The sequence below is a fragment of the Spermophilus citellus genome (assembly GCF_964194105.1).
Source record: "Spermophilus citellus genome assembly, chromosome: 4".
NCBI classification, from domain to species: domain Eukaryota; kingdom Metazoa; phylum Chordata; class Mammalia; order Rodentia; family Sciuridae; genus Spermophilus; species Spermophilus citellus.
The window spans coordinates 216543685-216571120 of record NC_138185.1 but is presented as its reverse complement, the minus strand read 5'-3'; the positions used below and the strand labels follow the sequence as shown (position 1 = coordinate 216571120).

General features: G+C 37.9%; 1 protein-coding gene across 5 annotated transcripts in view; it reads right to left on the bottom strand.

Annotated features, from left to right (window-relative positions):
- UNC79 (unc-79 homolog, NALCN channel complex subunit) overlaps positions 1 to 27436 on the bottom strand; it is a gene marked incomplete at both ends in the record, with an annotated part of 264901 nt that overhangs the window by 92381 nt on the left and 145084 nt on the right. For 3 of the 5 annotated variants that reach the window (XM_081289015.1, XM_081289016.1, XM_081289014.1), the window contains 7 exons: positions 6444 to 6623; positions 8013 to 8214; positions 12095 to 12276; positions 14781 to 14938; positions 19043 to 19191; positions 19306 to 19385; positions 22596 to 22734. In XM_081289015.1, the coding sequence (XP_081145141.1) occupies positions 6444 to 6623; positions 8013 to 8214; positions 12095 to 12276; positions 14781 to 14938; positions 19043 to 19191; positions 19306 to 19385; positions 22596 to 22734 (1090 nt within the window). Of the gene's footprint in view, positions 1 to 4988; positions 5055 to 6443; positions 6624 to 8012; positions 8215 to 12094; positions 12277 to 14780; positions 14939 to 19042; positions 19192 to 19305; positions 19386 to 22595; positions 22735 to 27436 lie in introns of all 5 variants that reach the window. The other 2 variants (XM_081289012.1, XM_081289013.1) reach the window with 1 other exon arrangement.

Genomic DNA, 27436 nt, shown 5'->3' with positions numbered 1-27436 from the left:
TCACTGCAGACTTGTCCCATTGATCTTTGCTGCTTGAGTGCGCAGTTTGCTGCTCTTGTTTGCTTCCCCAGAACAGCCAGTACTAAGTGATCCTTCACAAATCAGGTGTACTGAAAAAAGAGCTAGTTAATGGGACCTTTTGCAAAGAGTAAAAAAAAAAAGTATTTTTATTCCAATAATTTGTTCTTTCTATTGTGGGCTTTTGCAAATCTTATCTTAATCTCTTTAAAATAAAGTAAGCTTAAAGTTACCTCAATCAAATCAAGAAAAATAATATAGATAAGCAGAAATGTCACTTAGTGATAAACAGTACTGCTTTAATTACCTGTGACAGGTATGAAATTTCCATTTTTAAATTACAATGTTTTCTCTAAGGCATGACAATTAAGACACTAGTTTTGAATTCTAGTGCATGCAGTTCCTTTAGATGTCTTAACCATAGCAATCCAATGTGTTAAAAGATTTGATTTTACTGTTTCTATAATGAAAAATGTAGGCATTTTTATAATCCTGGAGGCAGAGCTACTCCTGCCCTAGCTTTAGTGTGACTCAGTCAGCTGGTCACAAGGGGTAACCCATGAAACCACAAAGTGGAATGCAGCGTTACTGATTCACATGACTTGAAACCAGGCAGGACCAGGATCCCCTTTTCCAGACTTATTTCCTGTCACTCCCCCTGTAGTGCTCCACGCTCCCAGACACTGGGCTGCGTGCAGATCTCAGAACAGAGCCAACACCGGCACACCGTTGTCTCTGCTCACGGTGCTCTCTCTGCCTTTTGACCTCCACCCGGCCCCTATTTTCTGCTGTGGGTCTGGCCCCAGAAGCCATTCGTATTATATATCCCCTCAGTAATTTGGGATGTGATCCCTAAATTCTTTTACTTTTCAAAGACAAAAAATGAGGAAAGATGGGAGAAAGAGAAGAACGAGGGGAAATTTCCTGTAGCATTTCCTAACATTCATGTGGCAAATAACTATTACACAAGGCAGGAATTTGCACTAATCTATTTTGCCTTTTCCTTATAAGAACACACACTCCTTGAAGACAGTGCTGTGTCTTTAGATCCTTCACAGAACACGGGACATCGTCTGATATTGTAGATGCTAATTGTTCATGAATGTCTAAGTGCACTGAATTCAATTAATATTTTAGACCTTTTCTTCCATATAAAAGAAAAATTGATGAAGAACCAAAATAACAAGGAAGTGACTAGAGAAACAGGGACTATCTCTGTGTAAGTTGACTCGCTGACACTCCAGGAAAGCAGCAAATGACAAGCAGGTGGAGGAAGAAAGTGCCCCTTCCACAAGGCCCCTCTGTGTTTGGTTCAAGAAGAGCTGGTGATCCGACGCTGTGAACGAGGCTGACTCCCACAGCAGCCCCACTGCGCTGCCCCCTGGCTCCCCAGTCATCGCCTCAGCTTACAGCGTGGCTCCTAGCAGGTCTGCTATGCGTGCTCGCAGCCATAGAAGGGCTAGAAAGCTGGGCTGAGGGCCAACTTCACATCCTCTGGTGCTCCCCCCTATGATCGTATCTCCACCAGGGGGTTTACGCCCTGCCCCCCAGTCCCAGCCTGACTGACAGTGGCCTGTTCACAGGAGCCTCCCTAATGTTCCCGCTGGTAGACTGCTCTCCTTCCACTGCACTTGACAGGACCCATCCTGTACTGTCACTTTCACTCCAGATGAGAGTTCATACTTGACCTCCCCTACACACAAGCAAGTGGAGCATATAAAAACTTCTGATGCATCTTTGAATTCATCACATTTCCTGGTATGTCAGGCACATAGTAAATGTTTGTTAAATAAAGGTTATTTCCTGAAGATATTATTTCAAACAAGAGCATTCCTTAAAAACAACTGTACTCTTTTGATTTGTTGGAATTTAATGATCAATAGGGATTTTGCAGGTTAGTGAAGCAGTGTTGTAAACCATTTATAGGAATGAAGAAAGAGCCCAGAGAGAAATTTGGAATTCCAGGCTGGGGCACCATTGAGGAGGCAGGAAAGGTCAATGCAAGAAAATTTCACCAATGCTAACTAGCACTGGGCCCTTTTCTTGTCATTACCAATGTGGGCCAAAAGATCTGCAGGTTTCTCTGCAGGCTGGGGTAGAACAGGAGAATGCAAGGACTATGAGGATGGGGACAGCTGTGGATCATTTGAGAGTCCAACCTCTGGATCCAGCTGGTGAAGGTCTTTTGGTCTGGACACTTGTGGGCTTCTGCTACACTACTGCAGGATTAAATGAATGTCCAGGTCAGCTCCCCAATCAGACTGGTGTTCTCAGGTCTCACAGGACAGAAATACCCTAAGACCAATTCATCAAGAGATAATTACAGTGGAAAGAAAGCCAAGTCTCCTGGATGCTAGTGTTAGTCCTGTCCCTATGTAGGCAGATGTGATCTTAAGTCCCTTAAGCAGACTCACTAATCCCTCAGTAATTCAGTTTTTCTGTCCTTCTGTAAAGTGAATAATAATAATAATAATAATAATAATAATAATAATAACAACAATAATACTTTACATATATCCAGAGTTGTTGAGAAGTCAGGTAATTTGCATAAACACATAATAGTACTGTTCATGTATGTATGTATTATTATATACCTATTATCATTTAATTATTCATTCCAGGAAGTGAGGAACAAGGTAAAATTAAGCACCCTATATTCATTGGGTTGACTGTTCAGTATTGTGCTCATAAAACTGCTGCATTATGTTTGTTTATTCTTCAACAGGTGTTCTGGACACCCAAGGAAAAAGAATTCCTGGTTCTGCATTGATGAAAATATATCTTATCTCTAATTTTAAAATTTCAGGTTAGCAGTTTAAAAGATTACATATTTAATTAATTAGGAAGAAAAACAAGGTGTGGAAAGCCTATTAGCCTTGGCCATATGTGCCTTAAAAATAGAAAACTCCAGAACTCCAAGCTCAAGACCCAGGTCTGTCACCAGCAAGCCTGTAACATTTGTCCTTTGTGGGAAACTCAGTTTCTCCAACTGAAAAATGAGAATGTTAGCATATCCCTAATGTTTCAGCTATAACATTCTATGAATTTTACTTATGTAAACAAAGGCCTTTAATTTGACTCATAAAAATCACAGAGGAATGCCACTTTGTAGAGCTCTGCAGAATATATCTTCTATAAAAAAATAGAATTTTCTGTTTTAGTTGCTGTGTGTCTTATGTAAAGGCTAAGATCAGAAAGTCATAAATTATAAATCCAGTGCCCAAAACTTCAGCCTAAATAGCAATTAAAATTAAGTCTTGCTACATAATTAAATAGCATCTGCTTTATTTCAGGCCTAATCAATAAAAGGTCCGCACAGAGGAGCTCATTATTTAGACCAAACAAAAGTATGTTTATGAAATAGCAAGTCCTTTAGTTTCCATTTAATTGCTATTTTAAACTATCTGCACAATCTTATGATTATCCTGGCATGTTTTTGTTTCAAAGTTAAAATATTCAGTGTCCAGCAAATAATAATGCAAAAAGGAACAGCATTCTGAACTTGCCTTAAAAGCTGAGCCAACTGTTTCCGAATCTAAGCAATTCTTACTCATGGTGGTGTCATATAAATTATCTTTCCATAAGTTTTAGCTACATATTTAATTTAAACAATGCTATTCTCTGCCCCTTTACCATCTGATCATTTTGGGTGGTTAATGAGATGCCTGAAGGCTTTTCTTAACTTCAAGAAACTTGTATGTTTGCTTTCCCATGGAGATGTGACAGGACTCTTTCAGCTGGATTGCTAAAGCAGATAATAATTGAAGACTAACTTTTCAAGTAAGCCTTAAGACAAAAAGAGAAACTGTGATAAAATGAAGAACATTTAGGAAATTGTGTAGTAACAATCTCAAAAAGGTAACTGCAGGGGAACTGGATGCATTTCAGATTTCTAATAAAGCTTAAGATCAGAAATTCCTATTTCTATTTTTAATCATAGAAAGAAGAGACATGAGCAATATGTAAATCAAGGTGGAATGATTGTGCGAAGTGTTTTCTATACCTATTTTTTCTCATCAATTTTAAAATAGGAAATACACTATTGGCCACTATCTGCCATCTGTATTCATGATCTTCGAGACGCTCTCTCTTCTCTCCTACTCTTGACTTCCTCGCTTCCATAATACAGACTACTTCAAAGTTTCATACCTAAAACTTTCTTTCTGAGTGTCAATATCATTCTGAAAAGATTAATTTGCCAACTATCCTTAGATCAAAAACCAAATATTTTCCAGCATGATACACAGGTGGTAGTTACCAAGTTTGTTTTTGACAAATAAGCAGGCTTTCAGAACCTTTACCGTCTTCCCAGTGAGTCATGGCACCATTCATGTGGGTAACATTCAGCCTGCAATGTCCTTGCCAATATCTATTTAACCCTTAGGCTACTTCATGGTAAGTTGTAACATATCATGGAACATCAGATGATAAATTACACTGTGCCATGCTGAATATGGGCCTATGAACCTCCAAAAAAAATGAAAATCTTCCTTGCTCTGAGAAACAGAAATGCATGTAGAGTTGCAAAGAATCAGGAATGGCTAAGGGGATGATGAGTGGATGATGGTGGTTCAAATGTATAACCTCTTAAAATGTGAATCAAATGTATGTTTTGTCTATAGCAGATATAGACAAGTATGTAAACATAATATTTCTATGTGTAAACACTCATAGAAATATGTACTATGATAGTTCTAGTCATATTGGCTTCTGGGAAAAGGTGCATACTGGGACAATATGATGCTTCTTACTGGACCAAAAGTTAAAGGGATCAAAAATCATCTGCTGGGAATATGGAAAGAATTTCCATATCATGGACTCAAACATTTGAGCATGGTGGGTAAGAAGACCCTTTGGAAGTCTCAGATTCTAAGAATATCACTCTGGTCCAGTTAGAGACACCGGATTCTTTACCTTGTCCACCTGTGATAGACACTTGCACACGGCCCTTCAACGTCAGAAGTACCCACCTGGTGTTTGTTCAGGTGTCCCACCGAGGGCTGGAGCAGACTGCTCATGCCTGGTCAACCTCATAGCTTAAAAATCAACAACAACTCTATTTAAATAAGCATTACAGACAACTTGAGCCTAGAAAAAATACTCAGTGCTAACTGCACTGATAGCAGAAACACGTTCCTACTTGTAATTAACATTACATAAATGATGTTTATGCAACCAAAGTTTTGTGGTTTTATAGGGATCTCAAGAAGATCCTTCAATGTTACTTCAGTTCTTAAATCTTTAAAATTGTCTTGTGAATTAATTAACAGGAAATGATAATAAATAAACTTCATATACCAAACTGATGAGAAACTGATCTGGGAAACAGATCTTTTAATTAATTTATTTAATTGAGGTACTGGTTTCTAGGATCTAAAACAGCTTCTTCTGAGGTCTCACACTACTCCAGGTCATTCCTAAATGGTCACCTGTGATTATCTTTGCTTCCTGAAAAACTGGTTTAGTGATTACTTAAAGGGCTTTCATTGACTCTTCCCAAGTTCAAAATACCACATTCCCATAGCTTGTCATAAAATAAAGAAAATGTAATAAAATAAAATCATATTTATGATTAAAAATGACCATGTTATATAAGGCTGTTTTCTAAGAAATAGCAGTGTAAAAGCAAATCTTTTAGCTTCTGACAGGATAAGAAATGTGTTTTATGTGTTATTAACTTTATAGGCTTTATTTAAAGATTTAATCATTGAATAGTTTTAACAAGTTAGTAATATATTTAAATACACTCATTCATTAATATGACGATTTAGTTAAGAATTTTTAATTGTAACTCTTGTACCATTGCTAAACGTTAGAGTTTATCTAGTCATTGATTAATTTATGGGAAAGTTTATCTCTTTAAAAATGCAATATAAAGAAAAAACTTTATAAAACAAGTATAGATGATTTTTAAAAAAACAGGCAATGAAGCTTGTTTTAATTATCTGGTGAAGCTGAGTAGGAACCAACTTCTCCTCAGTCTGATTTTTCTTTTTCAAAAGCAGCCATGATTACTGGTTTGAGGGCTCGCGTGGCTTCTCCTAGAATGCATGAGGAGAAAATGCATTCCAAAATTCAGCTCTACATGTCTAGCTGCACAGATCTAAACATCTACATCTTATTCAGAAAAGTGTTTAAGTTACAAGGCTGGTGTGCATACTTTCACATTATAGAACTTAGAAACCAAGTTTCATGCAAAGCTTCAGTGAATTTGCTGCCTTCTACATTTCAAGACAATTTGCCACTGGATCAGGCTTTGCTGCACCCATTTATATCCCTGGTGATTTTCTAGGGAATCTAAAAGCCAAACTTGTTGAACAAGGTCAGTTTGCCAACTTTGCTACTCTCTGTGAACATTCAACAAGACACATCAGCCTCAGAAAGACATAAACAGATTTAATGAAGAATGGAAGAATATACTCAACGAATTTTGGAGGTCAGAGTCTCAGGGAGGGACAGTGCCCTCTTGGATTCTGCAGGTCCTTTCACACTGTCCCTCAGAGATCGCACGCTCTTCTGGCGGTTCCTTGCAAAGCGAGCCCTCTTGATCTTCCACAATGCGGCGTCACTGAGGTTAGCAACATTGGTCCTCACAGCAGTGATGGCTTTGCAAAAGGAATTAAAGAGGTTACGTGGTTGGTGCTACTGCAAATGAGTACTACCACTTTGGAAATGAGATTCCTCCAAAGACCAGGAATGGAACTACCATATGACCAACTATTCCACTCCTCGGCATTTACCCAGAAGAACTAAAATCAGTATACTACAGTGATATATGCATACCAATGTTTATAGCAGTGCAATTCACAATAGCCAAGGAAGGGAACCAACCTAGGTGTCTGTAAACAGACAAATGGATAAAGAAAACGTGTGTATACAATTGTAAGTTTTAGCAGAAAAAGTGTACACAATGGAGTTCTTCTCGGCCATAAAGAATAAAATTGTGACATTTGCTGGTAAATGACTGTAACTGGAGAACATCAGGATAAGTGAAACAAGCCAGATTCAAAGTCAAGATGGATTGTTTTCACTCACATGCATAAGCTAGAGAGAAATTTAAAAATGTAAAATGGGAGAACAGTAGAGTAGAAGAAAGGAGTTGAGGGAGGAGCAATGGGGAAAGGGGAGGAATTGCAGAAAGAAATTGACTAAATTATACTATGTATATGTATGAATGTATCACAATTATCTCCATTTTATGTATATCTATAAAGCATCAACAATAAATAAATAGAAGGAAGAACAGTGAAGTAGAGAGAGGGAAATAGGAAGAGGGAGGAGAGAAGGGAAGGTGGACTGAAGGTGGGGGCTGAGATGGAGCAAACTATATTATATGCATGAATGAATATGTCAAAATGAACCCCACTATTATGTATAATGCACTAATAAAAACAGTTTTAAAAGAGAGGTTATTATTTTCCTTCACTGCTATGTAATAAGCTAGTTTGAAACATTCCAATGTGTATTTTCAGTATTAAAAGATATATTTCATGGGTGTATGAGTTCTCCTTCTCCCCCTATGATAAGTCTTAAATTTTAAAAAATCAAGATTGCTGTCCATTGTGGACGTCATCTATAATCTTTCTGTTTAGACCACCAGATTAAATTATATAATTTTTCTATCTTTCCCCCATCTATTTAGAGCTATAAGCAACTCATTAATAAGTATACAAGAGCTTGCAAGGTGCAAATATATCTACAAAAATGCTAATAAACAATAGATGCATAATGATTGAAAAATATTTAAGGAATACACAGTCACAAATGGTTATCACAGGTCTTCAAGGAAATGAGAATAATTTGTATTTTGGAATACCAGTATATACTTAAATCTATGGATTAGTTTAATAGATGTTTAATAAACATTTGATGAGTTCAGCACATGAAATCAAGGCATCCTTCTACATCCTACATCCTTCTACATCCTTCCCTAAAAAAAAAAAAAAAAAAAAAACAGGGACTATGACTATTTACAAGTTTTTTGTTTTACTTACTTGTAGGAAAAGGAAATTCTTTGTTACAATCCAAATGAAGTTGAGCTTCCAAAGAAAGAGTCTCAAACCTATTGACAAAGAATTCCCAGCTCAAAGCAGGAATATCTTGCTTAAGAAAATGCAAGAGTAAAAGCTTGCTCAATATTGTCGGCCGGTCTTTCACCACAGTATCAAACTGAAAGTCAAGACAAAGACAAAGGCCCTGGGAAAGAAGGGAAAAAAGAAAGTCAAATGTAAATATCTATGGTACATCAATGGCAATATACTAAACAGGTCCATAAACAAGGCAACCTCCTCCATCCACACTTATAAGCAGAATGATTCAAGTGAATTTTTTTTTTTTGGTAGCAGGGATTAAACTCAGGGGCATGAAACCACTCAGTCACATCCCCAGCCCTTTTCATATTTTATTTAGAGACAGGGTTCAGCTAAGTTGTTTAGGGCCTCTCTAAGTTGCTGAGGCTGGCTATGAATTTGGCAATCCCCCTGTCAGCCTCCCAAACTGCTGGGATTACAGGCATATGCCACAGTGCCCAGCTTGAAATCTCTTTTTTTAATTAATTTATTTTTTTTTTAGTTATACATGGACATAATATCTTTATTTTGTTTATTTATTTTTATGTGGTGCTGAGGTTCGAACCCAGGGCCTCAATGTAGGGGGCAAGTGCTCTGCCACCGAACCACAGCCCCAGCCCCAAATCTTTTTTGATGGTAAGTTTTGGCAGGAAATATAAAAAGGCAGAAGAGAAGCTCCTCCTAATTGGAGAATATCTCTTGAATTTTGCTTCAGAAATGTGAATGAAATGTATGTTATTCGTTTTCTAATGCATTAAATAATAACCATTCAATTCAAATACCCCCAAGCCCTCAAGGCAGTGTGTCCTTGTTTTTGTTTTTTGGAGTTTCATTAAGAAAAACCTGTTTTCAAAGCTACATTTCATTCTGACTTGAGTGAGATGAAATCTTAGTGTAGTTTTAATTTGCAGTTCTTTAATTGTTAGAGATGTTGAACATTTTTTCATGTATTTGTTCATCATTCATATTTCTTCTTTGGAGAAGGATCTGTTCAGTTCCTTTGCCCATTTATTGACTAGGTTATTTGTGGGGTTTTTGACGTTAAGCTTTTTGAGTTCTTTGTATATCCTGGAAATTCGTTCCCTATTTGAGGTGCAGGTGGAAAAGATTACATTTCTAGCAATTAGAGAAATGCAAATTAAAACCACACTGAGATTTTATCTCACTCCAGTCAGAATGACAACCATCAAGAATATAAGTAACAACAAATGTTGGTGAGGATGTAGGAAAAAGGCACACTCATACATGCTGATGGGACTGCAAATTGGTGCAACCACTCTGGAAAGCAGTATGGAGATTCCTCAGAAAAATCTGATATAGAATTAACATTTGACCCAAGTTATCTCACTCCTCAGTATATATCTAGAGGACTTAAAATCAGCATACTAATGACCAATATAATTCTGTAACATGTACACTCAGAAAAATGAGAAATTATATTTCATCTATGTCTGATATATCAAAGAGCATAATTGCATTATACTGTCATTTATGACTAATTAAAACAAATAATTTTTTTTTAAAATCAGCATACTACAGTGACATGGCCACATGTCTTACTGCAGCTCAATTCACAATAGCTAAGCTATGAAACCAACCAAGATACCCATCAACACATGAATGGATAAAGAAATTGTGGTATATATGGAATATTACTCAGACATAAAGAGTGACTTTATGACATTTTCTAGTAAATGGATGGATCTAGAGACCATAATGCTAAGTGAAATAAGCCAATCTCCCAAAAAACAAAGATCAAATGTTCTCTCTGATAAGTGGATGCTAACACACAACAAGGGGGAGGGGAAGAATACAAGTTCAGTAGATTAGACAAAGGGGAACAAAAGGGAGAGAAGGGGGATAGGAACAGGAAACAGTAGAATAAATCTAACATAATTTTCCTGTGTACATGTATATAAAAATACCTAAGTGAATCCACCATCTACCCACTCATAGGAATGGGGTCCTAGTATAAGACATATTTCATGCTTATATAATTTTATCAAAATGGATTCTACTGCCATGTATAACTAACAAGAACCAAGAACAACAAAAAGCTACATTTCTGAATACACATGAAGATATTTTTAAATTCCCTTTCACTTCTAAATTGCATGGTTCTCTAAAAGTCACTATGTCTTTTTGGAATGTGAGTGGAACCGACTTAAAAAATCAAAGTTGGGGGCTGGGCTACAGCTCAGTTGTAAAGCACTCGCCTAGCATGTGTGAGGCCCTGGGTTCAATCCTCAACACCATATAAAAATAAGTAAATAAACAAACAAACAAACAAATAAAATAAAAGCATTCTGTTCATTTACAACTACAAAAAAATTTAAAAAATATCAGAGTAGAAATGGATGGAGAATCCCCTTCTCTATTCCATGAGTTTACCATTTCACCTCTCTTCAATTGAGTGAAATTTAAAAGCTGTAATTCATTCAACCATCTCATTTACTCATTTAATTTTAATCTAACAAGTGCCTCTTATATTCCAGGCCCTGAGCAGGGTGGGACATAGAATTCCTGGTAAGACATCAGAGGAGACTCCAGAAGACAGCTGGGGTTTACAAAGGAAAGCGGGCCACAGGCAGCACACTCTTACATTTTGTCAGATCCTGAAGAGTTTGTCCTTGCTTCTTGGTCTTAAATTATAGGGGGGAAAAAAAAAGCCTCACACCATTGGGAGGCAGTGTGTACACACAAACACCTGCATACACAGAACAGTTAAAAACATGGACTTAATTATGAATCAGACCTGAGTTTGTTCTGCCACAACTAGCTATGTGACTCTGACGTACTTTACCTTTCTAACCCTTCGTTTCTCATTTGTAAAATGGGAGCGCACAAAAGGGTATTGTGAATATGAATAAGCTAAGGCGTGATGGAACACTTTTAATACAGGGCATTGGCAACATAGTGTCTATTTGACAAATGTTAGCTCTTGCCCTAACTGTTAGTTTTGATAACAATGGCAAAATAACAAATCTGTATCAATATGGAGAAACAGTAGAGATTTTAGTCTTGATTATCCCAAACTGATTTACTCTGTACCCTTCAATTAGTCCTATCTCTCCAGGACTTGTGAAATTTCTGAAGTTTAGTAAACAGGTGCCACAGGAGATAAATGTACGACTCTCTCAAGGTCTTGTATCACGTTTGTGATGTTTCATTTTGGTGGCACACTTGCCTTCTCCAGCTTTACTTTGATTGCTATTATGATTCATCTGCTTTCTCTTAGCATCTATCCTGTAATGACAGGGGCTTCCAGCCCAGCAGTTAACAAAATGGCCTAGGATAAACCAGCCTAGTTTAAAAAGGTGCTACACACAACAAAAGCTATGCAATAGTTACCGCTATCAAAGAGTGAGGTCAACAGGTGGACAAAAACTAAAATGAAAGAGCCAACAAAAAAGAATAAAGGGGGATCTCTGAATATCTGAATAAGGTCAAGCTCTGGGATGATCTTCAATTTGAATAATTATACTGTATGGGTAGAGATTCGGGGCAAATAACTCATCTTTTTGTTTGTTTTTGATAAAATTTAACAAACCTGCCTTCAAACACACCCACAGAATTTCCACGTTACCATCATTGTCATCCATATTGTATTTATACAATGTCATGGTCTGAAGGTCCGTGTTCCCCCCAAAATTTATTTGTTGAAACTTAATCACCATTGTGATCATAATAGGAGGTGGGGCCCTTGAGAGATGATGAGGTACTATCAGTGGGATCCTCATGAAGGGAATTAGTGTCCTTTTAAAAGAGGCCCCAGAAATAGTGAAAGGCACCAACCGTGAACCAGAGGGCAAGCCCTAACCAGATACTGAAATCTGCCAGCACCCTCTAGAACTAGGACGAGTAAATTTCTATTGTTATATAAGCTACTCCATTTATGGTGTTTTATTATAGCAAGCCTGAAAGACTACGACATTGACAAATACCTCAGTGATTTAGTGGTACTGGCACAGACCATCTGCAGAACAAAAATACACATCATACATCACCTGCAACGCTGGCCTCTTTATGGTGTCGAGCAGGAGACCTGCCCTGGTAGCCACTGCAGGGTTGACATCTTCCACGGCTGTCAGAAAGCAGCAGAAGGCGTGTGCCAGGGAGTACTTTAGCAGGTGGTTTTTGGTCACTGAGTGAATATCCAGAAATCTACAAATCACAGCCACTTTTTCCACTGCAATGTAAAATACAGAGGACAAAATGTACAGAGGTACATATTACACTTACTCTGAGAACTGAACCCACGAGAAAAAGTTAACTCAGGGACCCACACGGCAATGGTAAACACCAAAGGGAGATCCCGGTGCCCATCTCCAGTGTTGTTTCATCTGCAGCAGAGGCCGTTCCCACTCGGGGCAGTGCCTTCCTGCTGATGTAGCTCTTCACTTGATGTACCTCTTAGTCATTGTCTAGGCTTTTTAAATGGTCTTTCTCTTTGTTTAACTTTCAGTTCCATTTCAAACTACTCAAAATGTCTGTCTGCTCACTTGAGTGGCCATTCCATGGGAGCTCTGAGGACCACAGCGGGGAAGAAGAGGCACCCACCAGGCCAGGCGCTAGGTTTGGGTCTACTCTTAATGGTCATGATGTGAAATGACGGATAATTTCCTGTGGCTGCAGAAGCCACACATTTCTTCCAGGATACAAATATACCCTCGTTTAATGAATTTCAAATTATTCTTTAAATTTATGTAAAATTATTCTAGCCATTCTTACAGCACAATCTCATAAAAAATTTTCATACCAAGCACAGCAATACAGTGTGATGTGAATAAAGACATTTTAGTACTTTGATTAAGCTATTCTGGAATCCTAGAATATTCTTTCTACTCTTTTATCCTTGTTGACATTCTATCATTCCTATTAATTGCTGAGGTTCTATCTGTTCAATGAAGTTCCTCTGGCCTTCCACCCAATGAACTCCTATAAAAAATACTACTCATTTGCACATTATTAATTTACATCTGGCATCTGTATATTCATCTTACATACCCATAGGACATGTGTTCTTTAGTGTTCTTACATTATGTCTTTTATTTTTTATCAACTTCATATATGCTTGTATTTGGGCTCATCAATTAAGTTGGAAGGCTTTTGATGGTAAAAATTTTCTCATACACTTTCTTATACTCACTTTTACTACTCACATAGTACCTCTTACATGTGGTATTTATTCAGTAAATTCATGGATTCACTTGTTTTTAAAATTTATTAAGAATGTATGTGTTTTATGTATTTGAAATTAAGGGACTATTGTAAGCAGTTGTGGGGAAAGGAAGTAAATGGAAGACTCTCCACATTCACAACTCTTGACTTCAAAGTCAAATTAACTAAAAGCAATAAGACAAATACAACTAGTAGAAATGTAATACAAAACTCTAATGGAGTACAAATAAAATGTAATGAGAGATCAGGGAATAAATAAACTACTTTCTACTGAGATCACCTTGAAGGTGGAACTCAATGGTGGCATAGATAAAATGAAGATGGCATTTGGACAGGGACTAGAATGGAAGATGATTTCAGACAGAGAATAGAGAATGGCCAAGACATGGGCCAAGGGAAGCAAGAAGCAATGGGCAAATGACAAAGGTACGTGAGAAAGGAGAGTGGCAAACCAGGCAGCGAACACTTGCAGTTAGGCGATGGGGAAATTTGTACAGCAGTTGAAGGAGCCTGAATATTTTTATTCTTTAGACATTGAGAACTCATTAAAAATTTTTATTTGAAAAGTAACATAATCAGAGCCATGATTCAGAAGACTAATCTGGCAATAATCTAATCCTTAAATTGGAATGAAGAAGCATATTTAAATATTTATCTGCTTTATTTGCATTTAAATACAAATTCCCTATAAAACATTGCAAATGCCATGCAGATTTTTGCTAGAAAATTTTACCCTACAACATCTAATTTCCTACACCATCATGAACTGGCATATTAACTAGTCCCTGGGATTCATGTGAATGTCAAAAAGCAAGAACTCTTTGAAGTGGCCAGAGTGTAGGAAACTGTTAATTCATCTAATGGAACTTCCATTTCTGGGTCAAACTTTTGAGACACTAAAATACGTGGAACCATTCTTATAAGCAACATTCTGACAATCCAACCCTGCTTGCTGCCCCTGAGAACAATAAGCCAGAAGATATAAAGTTCCAAGAAAACATCCAAGGTCCTTCTCTACCATATTACTCTGAGAATTTGCCATTTTATGCACTAGCAAATTAGACCCTTCATGCACCAGACTTGGTTCTTTGTGCCTCGATGGCAAAACACAGAAGGAATTCTCAAACCTTACAGAATTACCTGATAATTTGTTTAAAATCTAGATTCCTATCCTCACCACTACCCTGAGATTTTGATTCAGTAGGTTAGGGTGGGGCTCAATAACTTTTATTTTTAACAAATATCTCAGTAACTCTGATACAAGTTACCTCCATTATTTATAACCCAAATGGACACATTTGGGAGTGAAAAAGTGGGGGGGTTAACTAATTATGCCTGGATTATGTCAAACACTCTGTAAAACTGTGTGGAGGAGACTCAGTTGAGGAACACCAGCCATCAGGAGAATGTCCCTTAAATGGCAGGAGGAGGAAGGAGGCCAAAAACAGATGTCAGAACTGGACATCTGGTTTACATTATGAGCAGAGAATTTTTAAGCTAATACAGAAGTACCTGCTTCAAACCTCATCTTCCAGTCTTTGCTGTTAAAGTTGCTGTTTATGATAGTCCAGAAGATGTCAGCACCATGAGGAAGGGACAGAGCATGGAGGAGGAGAGGGACCGCCAGTGAAGAGAGCTGGGAGAACTCGGACTTGACGACTCTCCACAGGCTGAGGAGTCAAGAGAAGCAAAGTGGTGAGAGTTTATTGTTTCCCAGAAAAATGTCCTCTTATCTTAGCTCCTGGTGAGTATAGTTAATTGTCAGCTGTTAGGGATGCTTTCAGTGAAATTACATTCATCTGCAAGACTATAATCCTCTGATAACATTTTCTAAGTGTTATGTTAATTTTTTTAAAGAAATCACTTTCATGTAACAATACAGAAAAATAACTATTACATTTTAACATAAAATTAAAATTTGCATATTACAAATTTCAGCTACAGAAATAAACAATGACTTAATATACCAAACTGTCATTAGTTAAGATGATGGGGTGATACATGATTTTTAGCATTTTTCTTTTAATGAACAGCTGTAAAGTTTTGTTGGTTTTGCCTGCCCAGCAGCCCTGTCCCCTTATTATGGCAAAGAACAACTATTTTTCTATTAAAAACAGCCTCTTCGGGAACTGGCAGTATTGTCAATCAAGCTCCCCCACTCCCCTATCATAAGGGTGAACCCAAAATACAATAGTCTTTCAATACCCAGAACAGTGACCAGTCTTACAAGTGGGCATATGTTTCAAGCATGGGAATGTCCAAGTGTTTGTTCAGAGAGCAATATGGTCTCTGGGAGAGAAAAGATCTCTTTCCTTCTGAAATCTCAGGAAGAAAGGGCAGTGTCAGTAAGGAGCTGCCAGAGGCTCTCTTCCCCACTTCTCAGGACAGCCTGCCTGGGAAGAAGCCAACACTTGGTTCTACCTAATAAGCAAGACGGACCTAGGCTAAGTGATGGGGTAGGTGGGGAAAGGGAAAAGACAGACAGGGGACAAGAGGAAAGTCCCTGGTAATACCTTGCCCCTGATAAGTTTAAACTAAGACCCTATCAAGCCCTACGAGAATAATTCTCAATATATTTGGGGTTCAATTTTTCATTTAACTATATGATGCATGCCTTTTATTGGTTTTCTTTGTTATTTGAGGGATTTTTTTTTTCATGTGGCTCCAGAGTTAGTATCAGAAGCAATACTGTTTGTTGTCGTGAGCCATTCATGAGCTGTGTGTGTGAGCTATGCGCATTTGAGCATATGAGGGGACGGGTCTGGTGTCGAGCACTTATTGGGCTATGCAACACAAGTGTGCCTTTTCTCTCACTCTGCCTATGATCCCATACAGCACCTGAAATGGGCATGACTTGCCAAAATGTCAATCAATTACCTGACCACAAGACATCACCAAGCAAGCCTCCACCCTTCGAAACCCATCCCTTGCCTTATTTGGGTGGAACTTGTCTTTTCCTCAATAAGTAGAGGGCTTTGGGGTGTGCTGGCTCTCTTGCTTGCCTCTTGCTCCCCTTGCCCTCTTTCCAGCATGGAAGGTGATCTTTGAGGTCAGTGAGCCATCCCTGACCCCAGCAATTAAGAAAAAGGTATTTTCATGTTTGTGTAGTTTCTTTGCCACTTTCTTAGTTATTGATATATAACTCAGATCATCTTGTCAGCCTGGCCAGCTGGCAACAATTTGTGACTTTAAAAAGCTTATAATGAGGGCTGGGTTGTAGCTCAGTGGTAGAGCGGTTGCCTAGCAAGTATGAGGCACTGGGTTCGATTCTCAGCACCACATATAAATAAATTTTAAAAAGGTCCATCAACAACTTAAAAAAAAAGCTTATAATGCACCACAGAGAGATGAGCAGAATGACACTTTCTCTCTCTTCTTTGCAGAAAGCATACTGACGTACAACACAATAAATTTGCCTGCTAATCAGAAGACATGCCAGAACTATAGCATAAAAAAGAGCCATTTTCAAACACCATCAGTTCAACCTGAGTACTGGAAGTCAGACAAACGTGGGTCTAATCCCAGCACTGCCGTCAATCAGCTGTATAACCAAGGGCAAAGTTTTCAACTCCTCTGAACTCTCGGTTCCTCCCAATGTGGGCTGATGCAGGGTGCTTGGCATACAGGAGTTATTCAAAGACCTTGAACTACCATCATCCCTGTGAGGGAGCATGATGATGTTTCTATGAAGAATGAAGAGGAAAGAGAAGACATAATTGCCACTTTGTGGAACTTTCAACTTAGATAAAGGAGGCGAACCACACACAGAACCTCCAGAACACCATGCTAGGGCGAGAAGCTGGATCTGGACTGTCCTGTTGGCTGTTGAAGTCCTCTAAGGCAGCTTGGGTGGAAAAGAGGAAGACTGTCCTTTCCCAGACTCCTTCATTGTCATGATGTTAGGGTGGGACTTTGCGGAAAAAGCTTGGACTAAGTACCCCAAAAGCACAGCATCAATAATCCATTAGGCTTGGGCACATTTTTTTGTGGGGAATAGTTCAGTAACTGAAGTCTGCCTATTAAGAATCCCCACTCCTCTAGAATTAACAGAGCATCTGCCCTGACTGTTCCATCATTGATTCTGACCATATTTGCAGCTTGTCTCATCTTTGGCCTGAACCTTTCAGATCATCCTCACTCTTCCCCACATTCAGGTCAGCATGTCTACCTCTCAGCTCCTTCCTCCTGCTACACCTGGATAATCCCTATTTATTATGAGGAAACTTCTGTAGCCTCTCCACCTTTCCTTCTATCATTCCTCTGCCTTTCCCATAGGTGCTTCTGTAGTGGGTTGAATAGTGTCCCCCAAAATTCATGTCCACCTAGAACTTCAGAATGTTACCTTACTTGGAATAGACATAATTAGTTAAGGCAAGTTCATACCGGATTAAGATGGGCCCTAAATCTAATGACTGGTGGCCTCATAAGAAGAGGAAAGACAGAACATGTGGGAATAATGTTCTTTACAGTTGGGTCCCAACCTACTTCTCTGGCCTCTTTTTTCCTTATTACCTCACAAAACCACACCATGAATCATGAAGCAAAAATGAAACCTTGGCATCACCTAGGCTGGCCTTGCTCATTTCTCACCTCCTCTTTGCAACTCCATCCTCTGGTTGCTCTTAACACTTATGCTTCCCCAAAAAGGTTCTACCTATCTCCAAACTTATCAACCAAAATTCTTTGCTGTAGTACCCAAATCGTCTCTACTGCTCAGCCCTTCCCCAGCCATTCATCCAGAAAAGAGCTCACCCACCTGTGAATTGTGCAAAATAGTCACTTATCACATTCCCTTGGGTTACACATATATACATATTTGGGTGTGTGTGTGTGTGTGTGTGTGTGTGTGTGTGTGTGCGCACATGTGTATAAATTGACCATGTGTCTTAGTTTATCCAAGATCTTAGTTTATCCTGTTGTTTTGATATTATTGTGAAGGCCATCCCACTTTAATCTAAAAAGTAGACCAATTTAAATAATAAAATATGTGATCATCTTCTGTATACTGAGAATTAATCCCTTCTAAACAAGACTACAAACTCCCCAAGTGCCTAGAATAGTAATGTATACAGTGAACACTCATTATAGTTTTTGAATGAGTAAATAAATAAGTGAACAAAATAAGTAAAGACAGACTTGGTTTTGTCTCCTAGTTACCCTTAACCTGAAGGAACCTTTTTCCTTTTCCTTTTTTATCATTTTCCTTTTGTCTCATCTTATTCTCTTACATGTAAGATGAGGATAATATTTTTTTGTCTTGTTGCCAGGAAAACTCTAACAGTTATTTTAAGGTCCTCCAGAAGAAAGCACTGTATATCCAGGGCAATATTTTATTATTATTCTCAAAATACCTCAGCAGTGTCTAAGAAAATAACTTCCCAGACAATGCATGGAGGGATTTTAAATTTCTATTAGCAGTTCCATTTCACGTGAGAAAATGAGTAAATCCTTACTTAGTTATACTAAGTAATTATTAAATTATCTGTTGACTTTTTATAGGGCATGCTTTATTCTTAACCCATATAACAACTAAAAGGCATAAAAATAACCCATGTTTTACTTTTTAATATTCCTACAGTATCTAGCAAGTGAACATAATCTTCATATTGACATAATTTAATATCAGGTGAAATAAAATAAATAAAAGTAGTTCCATAGGTAATAAAGCTGTCCTCCCTGAGAAAATAACCCAAATGAGCTAGTAAGTCATATTCTAAGTTCACATCTGAAGCTTAAAATATAAACAAACAAAATAAGACATTAGGAAGACATACCTTGCGATCAACATGTGGTCCTGAATGTAGGCTAAAAATTGGGGATGATCTTTTCTAGCAATGTATAAACATTCTCCGTGCAGACAGAGAATCTTCAGGCAATTGAGCATATTAAAAAGAATGTCTGGCTCTTCAAATTTAGCCATTTCCTATGCAAAAAAAAACCAAAAACAACAAACAAACAAAAAAACCCCACATGGTTACTGGGTTTTCCAAAACAGCATGCTACTAATCCAAAAATTCAAAGATTTCAGAAAATATACCTGGAAAATGGTGTATATTAGTCTCAACGTTACAGGAAGCTGTTGGTAGCAAAACTTTCTTTCAGTATCATTCTTTACTGCTGTGAAGAAATAATTACACAAAGGTTAGCCTATCTACTCCACACACCCCAATCATCATCAGTTGATCAAGATTATGAAACCAAATACAGAATATATTGATAAGTGTTTGTACACAAACCTTACATGTTTTTATTTGCTCTCCAAATTAGAGTATAGCCCTTCCATGAGACAAGTGCAGAAAGCCTCAGTGTAGGCTTCTCTGCCTCCATTTTCACTATTGGCCCATCATGGATTCTGAGATCTTTGGCTCCCTGAGCTACCCCAGCCCAGCCCTGTGCAGGTCAATTAGCACCAGAGGGGTTTATCCCATAAATTAACTCAAAATAGGGCATTTAGGAAAAAAGATGAGTATATTCAGATGAGAACACCACTCGTTTTATCTTTTTGTTTTATCTTCTTGTAGGATCTCTAAACCCTTTGTCCCTGGTGGTGGGGAGAGGGCAATAGTATACAATAGTAACTTCAATGAAGTTAACCAAATGAAGACACTAGTGTAAAATGTGTTAAATAACACACCAATGTAGTAAGCTTTGGCAATTTCTAGGATTAGAGACAATGTCAGTCTAATCCTCTCGGCCTATATATTAAACAGTTTACTGGGAATATTCCATTCAAAGATATTTTAAACACTTGCTACCAGCCCTTGACTCTATTTGTTTAATGTGGAAGTTTGATACAATATTTTAGTGGTGGACACAGATGACTGTCATATGCAATAGGCGCCAGGCCACTGAGTGCAGAAAAACAAAATTGTCTTGAAGGTAATGGAATCACTGAACATGCGGATGGAGCAGCCACCCCCTGACTCCCTGAGGAGGAGTGAGGATCGCTGCCTGAAGGCCACAGAGCTGGGGCAGCCTGCAGCTCTGAGAAGCCAGGAACGCGGTCATGGGAGAGTTTACAGGGGCTTCTTTGAGGAGACAGTCCATAGCTGTGTCCTGCAAGACAGCAGAGAGCAAAAGAAGGGAAGCAGCTGACACTGTGCCAGAACCTGAAGCAGTGTCTGGGGAAGAAGGGCAGAGTAAACGCCTTACAAGTAGAGTTTATGTTATGTCAGCAAGAAAAATAGTACAGCTGGCCTCCACATCCACGGTCTCTGTACCTATAGATTCAACCAACTAAGGCTCCGAAACATCCAGAGGGAAAAAATGCATCTATACTGAACATATACAGATTTTTTTCTAATCATTATTCTATAAAAAATGCAATACAACAACTATTTGTATAGCATTTACACTATATTAGGGATTATATGCAACTTAGAGATAATGTGAAGCACATAGGAGGATGTGTGTAGATTACAGGCAAATATTACACTATCTTGAGCACCACACAGTCTTTGATCTCTGTCAGGCGGAGCAGATGTGTCTTAAAACTAGCACCCTAAGGACATTGAGGGACATCTGTAATTTATTTTTTAAAAATTGCTCAATTTTAACCATTGTTCAAATAAAATAATGTATATAGAAGGGGCAATTGATTGATTTGTGCATTATCTTAGGTTTAGAAAATAAATCTGTGTGGAAAGAGCACAGGTCAGGAGATTCTAAGTGAAGCCCTGGCTTCCCTTAGGCATGAAGCCTGAAAGAAGCATGACTCTGGGCTGTCATTACTTTTGAGTAAAGCAGGAGACCTGGGTTCTAGTCCCAACTCCTGCCACTACTAGTTTTTTAAGATTCGAATTTCTAATTCCTAGGCCCCCACCCAGAATATACTCAAATTTGGGGGTGGAGAGTGGAGCTCATTTGTTTTGTTTGTTTCCAGTCCTCAGATGTTTGTGATGCTCCATCCAGCACAGCCTTGGAAGCACTTATGTATAAGCATAAATTATAAATGAATCACAAGAGCTACACCACCATGGGCAGATCATTTAACCCATCTGGGATTTATTTTCTCATCAGCAAAGTTAGAAGGCTGAACTAGATTAGCAGATTCAACCTTCTTTTCTGAAGGATGCTTTGTTTAAGGAAAATCTTGCTTAGAACTCCAGTGTATGAAGTAAAGCAAATTGGAGCAATCCCACAGAGCTGGGCAGGGAGCCCAAATCTTTATCATTGGCCCTCATTTTCCCACCAATTGTCACCCCAATGAAGGAAGTTCCAAAGAAAGTAACAGGGAGTTTTCATAGCTCCAGGAAGTACCCTTCAAAAACCAATAAAATGGATCACCTCAGACATTCCTTCAAACTCTAAGTTTCAATGGTATCAAGTGGTGTGGGCTGAGATATTCATACTCACTTTACCAAGTGGAAGCAGTTCTGACCAAGAATTTTGTAGCAATGATATGGTTACCTTGGTCTGAATAAGACACTGAGTAGCAACAGTGAACCCTACAAAACAGTTCCCTAAGAATGCTTACTGTTCACCGAAGGAATGATGTAAAGCCCTTGTTTTCTGATTCTGGAGTGAGTCTCCCAGGATGAAGATAGTCTAATAGTTCAGGATAATGAAAGCAGGAATATTTTTTTAAAGCTGCCCAAATTGCCCCAGGTACTGTTCAAATTCCCAGAGTACCACCATCCAGATCTAGAAAATTAGGCTTCTCCAGAGGCACATGGGAGTCACATCCTGAATTCCCTAAACTCCCTCAGAGCACAAATTACAAATTAATCCATTTTTCCTGTCATCTTGTTGTTCCAAATCTGCCCACTCAGAGCCTTTAAGCAAATTATAAAGTCATACCTCCTCCCAACTGGGAGTGGAGTCATCTAGACTCTGAGAAAGACCTTAGCAACTACCAACGTGCACTGTCCAGGGTCCTAGCCAAGTGCATGGGGTGCAGAAACTGCATGGAAGCAAGTTGTGTTCCCTCTGAATGAAAATACTTTGCTCTGGCCACGTGCCCGGAGTAGCTGTTGAACTTGCCAGCACCCTCCACCTCAGCCAATCAGCGTCTGCTTATAGTTACTTCTGCACACAACGAACACAACTCATTTTGTCGGAATTGTGTTAGTTTTCTATACTAACATAAGTTTTTCATGGGTAACAAGATCTGTTTCCAGAAAGATGATCAGATTGTGTTCCACTGAAGCTATAATGGATCTTCCACCTCATAATCTGGTAGGAAATGGTTCATCTGCATAAGTCAGCATTAAGAAAGGTGCATCTGAACTTGCCCTAGTCAATATCAACCTAAGAAACCAAGGATCTGAGCATTGGGCAAACTGGAAGGTGCATACTGTGCTCTCCCCATCAGCCAAGTTCACCTACCAGCATGTTCCGTGGGCGTGGTGTGACTGCCTGGGTTCTCCCCATGCTTGGCTGCTGGGTCCTCCTCCTCTCCTTCAGGGCCTATAATGAACTCTGGTCTGGAAGAAAGGAGGCTGTCCTCCAGGCTGTCTGTGGGCTCCTGAAACAAACACAGCAAACCGTTGGGCTGCACAGAAGGTTTGGCTTAAGTCAATAAAAATGGATCATGGCCTGATCTGTTCAACCCTCTGAGCTAGGAGGGCAAGGCAGCACACCTCCAGGAAGCCTGAGTTTGCTTCCATAACAGTGAAAGAACTGTACCAAATGTTATTGAAGCATTTGCTTTCACTTGAATAAAAAAGAAAAAATAATGAACACATCATCTAGGCGACTCTCACATCTTCCTAGGCTACTCTCCACTTCTGCTTTAATCCCCTAGATTGGTAAGTATACCACCCACCCAAGGACTCCCACCCATGAACATTTTGTTCAGAATTTATTTAGGAGGGGAAAATAAGAGGTTTTCAGAGATATGTTCAAATAGAAATGCTAATTGTCCAGTCAAGTTAAAATATTAGAAGCAAGAAGTTACCATAACATGAGAGAAAAAGGGAACAAGGTAGGACAACCAAAGTGTCCATTAACAGATGAATCAACAAAATGTGGTCTGTCCATGCAATGGAATATTTCTCAGCCTTAAAAAAGAAGGAGATTCTGACACCTGCTACAACATGGAGGAAACTAGAGGACATTCTGCTCAGGCATACTACACAAGTTTCACTTATATAGTTTACATTGTATAATGTAGAAACAGAAGAATGGTGGCTCCCAGGGGCTGTGGGAAAAGAGACAGGAGTAATTGTCATTTAATAGTTTTAGAGTTTCAGTTTTGCAATAGGAAAAAGTCCTGGAGATGGGTTGTATAACAATGCAAATATACTTAAAGTTCTGTATTTATACATAACACGTCATGTATATGCATATGTGTGTGTACATGCAAATAAAACAGGCTGCAAAAAAATAGAAGGAAAAGAAAATATTTAATTTTTCTGAGGTTTTTTTTTTTTTTTTTAAAGAGAGGGATAGGGGGCTCTACCACTGAGCCATATCCCCAGCCCCAAAGCAATGTTTCTAATGCTATACTATTGGAAAAAATATATATATTTATGGATTTTAGTGTAAGTGACTTTCACTGGTTAATGAAGTTCCTACTTTTTCCTATTTTGCCAGCAGTTTTTATCATAAGTGTGCTATAAATTTTCTGAGACATTTTCTTTGTCTAAACAAGATGATCATATGGTTTTTATCTTTATTTGGAATTTGTAGTTACATTTTAAGCCTTTTAATGTTGAACTACCCTTGCATTTCTGGAATAAATCTGGAATTAAATTAAAAAAAAAAAAAAGAGAGAGGGATAGGTATGGCTACCATTTAAAACATCTAACCTCGGGTAACTCTTCTACTTTTTTTCTTTCATGACTCATCTTCAAATATCTTCTTATAAAATTATCCTCATAACTATCACATTGACCACTAAACATTTTTTCAAAATTTATTTGACAAGCAAATAGGAGATAAAGATTGGCGGGACAAAGAAGATCATGAAAAGAAAAAATAAGTGCTAAAACAGTAACTGATAGGGCTCTGAACAAACACCTTTGCCAACTTTACAGTTTTATTGAGGCTGGCCCTGTTCCTGGAACAAACAGAAAGAAAACACCACAGCAAATCATAAACTGAGTTTCACACAGTTTGGCCCAATGGAGAGTTGCCTGCTATATACCGACTCCTGCATACACCTGGGAACCCATATTTCCAGTACTGTCCACCAAGGTGGCAGAGACCAGATGTGACCTGTCTTGCAAACTAGCCAAAGCCTCCTGCCAGCCCATTCTTCTTGTCCTCACCCACTCTCCTGATCTCCACTTGTCCAATTAGGAAGTAGCTACTACATGCAGTAGACACTATATGTTCTAAGAGTCTTCATCTGTTGATGAGCATCTGAACCATGATTTTCTTAATACTGGATATTGATCCCAGGGACATGTAACTACTGAGCCATGTCCCCAGCCTTTTATTTTTTTTTTTTTTTTGTACCAGGAATTGAACTCAGGGGCACTTAACCACTGACCACATCCCTATCCCTTTTTATATATATTTTTAGAGACAGAGTCTCCCTGAGTTGCTTAGGGCCTTGATAAGTTGATGAGACTGGCTTTGAACTCGAGATCCTCCTACCTCAGCCTCCCAAATTGCTCAGATTACAGGTGTGCACCACCACGCCTGGTGTCCCCGCCCTTTTTATTTTGTATTTTGAGATAGGATCTCACTAAGTTGCTTAGGGCCTCGCTAAGTTGCTGAGGCTGGCTTTGAACTTGCAATCTCCCTTCCTCAGCCTCCAGAGTTTTGGGGATTACAGACATGCACCACCATGCCCATTTGTGTTTATTGAGCCAATTAACATTGTAGATGTCATAATAGAAACTAAGTATTTAGTTCAATGCTGTATACTGTTTTCATTTGTTGTTGTTATTATTTTGTCTTCCCCTAAACCATTAGGTACCAGAAGTATTCATGGATACTATAAATTCACAGGGTAGAAACTCTGCCACCTCAGATTGATACTAATAAATGGGTAGACACACAAACAATATGAAAAAGCAAGGGAACAAACCATCCCAAACAAATAAAAATACCTCAATAACAGAATCCATTGACATCACAGTGGAGAAAATGTCAGAGGAGGAATTTTAAAAGTTCATAGTTAAACTGATTTATAAAGTAAAAGATGATGTAAGGAGTGAAACTGGAAAGAAAATAAAGTGAAAAATCACTTCAATAAAGTGATAGTTTCTAAAAAAGAACCAAATGGAAATCCTCAAGCTGAAGAAATCAATAAACCAAATTAAAAATTCAGTGGAAAGCATCACCAACAGACTAGACCACTTGGAGGATTGAGTTTTATGCAATGAAAACAAAATATATAATCTTGAAAATACAGTTTACCATGGAGAAAAGATGTTAAGAGACCATTAAAAGAATTTCCAAGAAATATGGGATAACATGAAAAGGCCAAATTTAAGATTCATTGGGATAGATGAAGGCTCTGAAAATACAAACTAAAGGAATGCACAATCTTTTAAATGAAATATCATCAGAAAACGCCCCAAACCTTAAGAATGTAATGAGAAATCAAATACAGTTGGCTTATATGACTTCAAATATATAAAACTGCAATAGACCCACATCAAGGCACATTATTATGAAAGTGTCTAACATAGAGAATAAGACAGAATTTTAAAGGCTACTAGAGAAAAACCATAGGTCATATCTAGACATAAATCATTCCAGACTTCAGCTGACTTCTCAACCGAGACCCTAAAAGCTAGGGCATCTTGGAATAATATATACAAGTTCTGAAAGAAAATGGATTCCAACCAAAATTATTATACCCAGCAAAATTAACATTCAAATTGAAGATGAAATAAAAACCTTCCATGATAAACAAAAGTTAAAAGAATTCACAACTAGAAAGCCTATACTATAAAACGTACTCAATAAAATATTTCATGAAGAAGAAATTAAAAATAAAATTCAAAAACAGCAGAGGGAGGAACTACACTAGGAGAATAGTCAATCAAAGGAGAAACTAATACAAACTAAAAACCAGAAATAAATAAAAATGACAGGGACTAAAAATCATCTCTCTAATAACATTAAATGTAAATGGCCTAAAGTCATCAATCAAAAGACACAGAGTGGCAGACTCGATTACAAAACAAGACCCAACAATATGCTGTCTCAACAGACTCACCTCATAGGCAAAGATACCCACAGACTGAATATGAAAGGATTGGAAAAAAACATATCATTCACATGGATCTTGTAAACAAGCAGGGATTTCTATCTTCATATCAGATAAAGTGGACTTCAAGTCAAGGTTAATCATAGGAGATAGAGAAGGTTATTTCAGACTACTTAAGGGAATTATAAAACAAGAAATAACAATAAATATCTATGCCCTAAACAATGGGACATCTATGCATTTCAATATGAAGATATAATACACATATCAACATGCCTTCTCAATATGAAGAATCAAATAGACTACAACACAATAATACTGGGTGACTTTAACATGCCTATCTCATCACTGGATGGACTGTCCAAACAAAAACTAAATAAAGAAGTTGTAAAACTAAAAAATATAATTAATAATTTAGATCTAACAGACATGTATAGACTATTTCATCCATCAATGACTGAATACACTTTCTTCTCAGCAGCACAAGGATCCTTCTCTAAAATAAACCATATCTTAGGCCACAAAGCAACTCTTTTAACAAATAAAAAAATAGAAATAATACCATGCATCCTATCAGATCACAATGGAATGAAATTTTTAAAATAGAGAAAATACCATGCATCCTATCAGATCATAATGGAATGAAATTAAAAATCAATGATAAAATAAAAAATAATACCTGGAGACTAAATAATACACTATTGAATGACAAAAGGATAGCAGAAGAAATCATAGAAGAAATAAAAAATACTTAGAAGTAAATGAGAATAATGATGTAACATATCAAAATCTCTGGGACACTATGAAGGTGGTTCTAAGAGGAAAATTCATAGCATTTAACTTATTTGTTCTAAGAATAGAAAGACACCAAATAAATAATCTACATTGTATCTCAAGGCCCTAAAAAAAGAATGAATCAACACCAAAATCAGTAGAAGACAGGAAATGATTACAATCAGAGCTGAAATCAATGAAACTGAAACTGTAAAAGTTAAAAAACTCAACAAAAATGTTGGTTCTTTGAAAAAATTAACAAATTTGATAAACCCTTAACCAA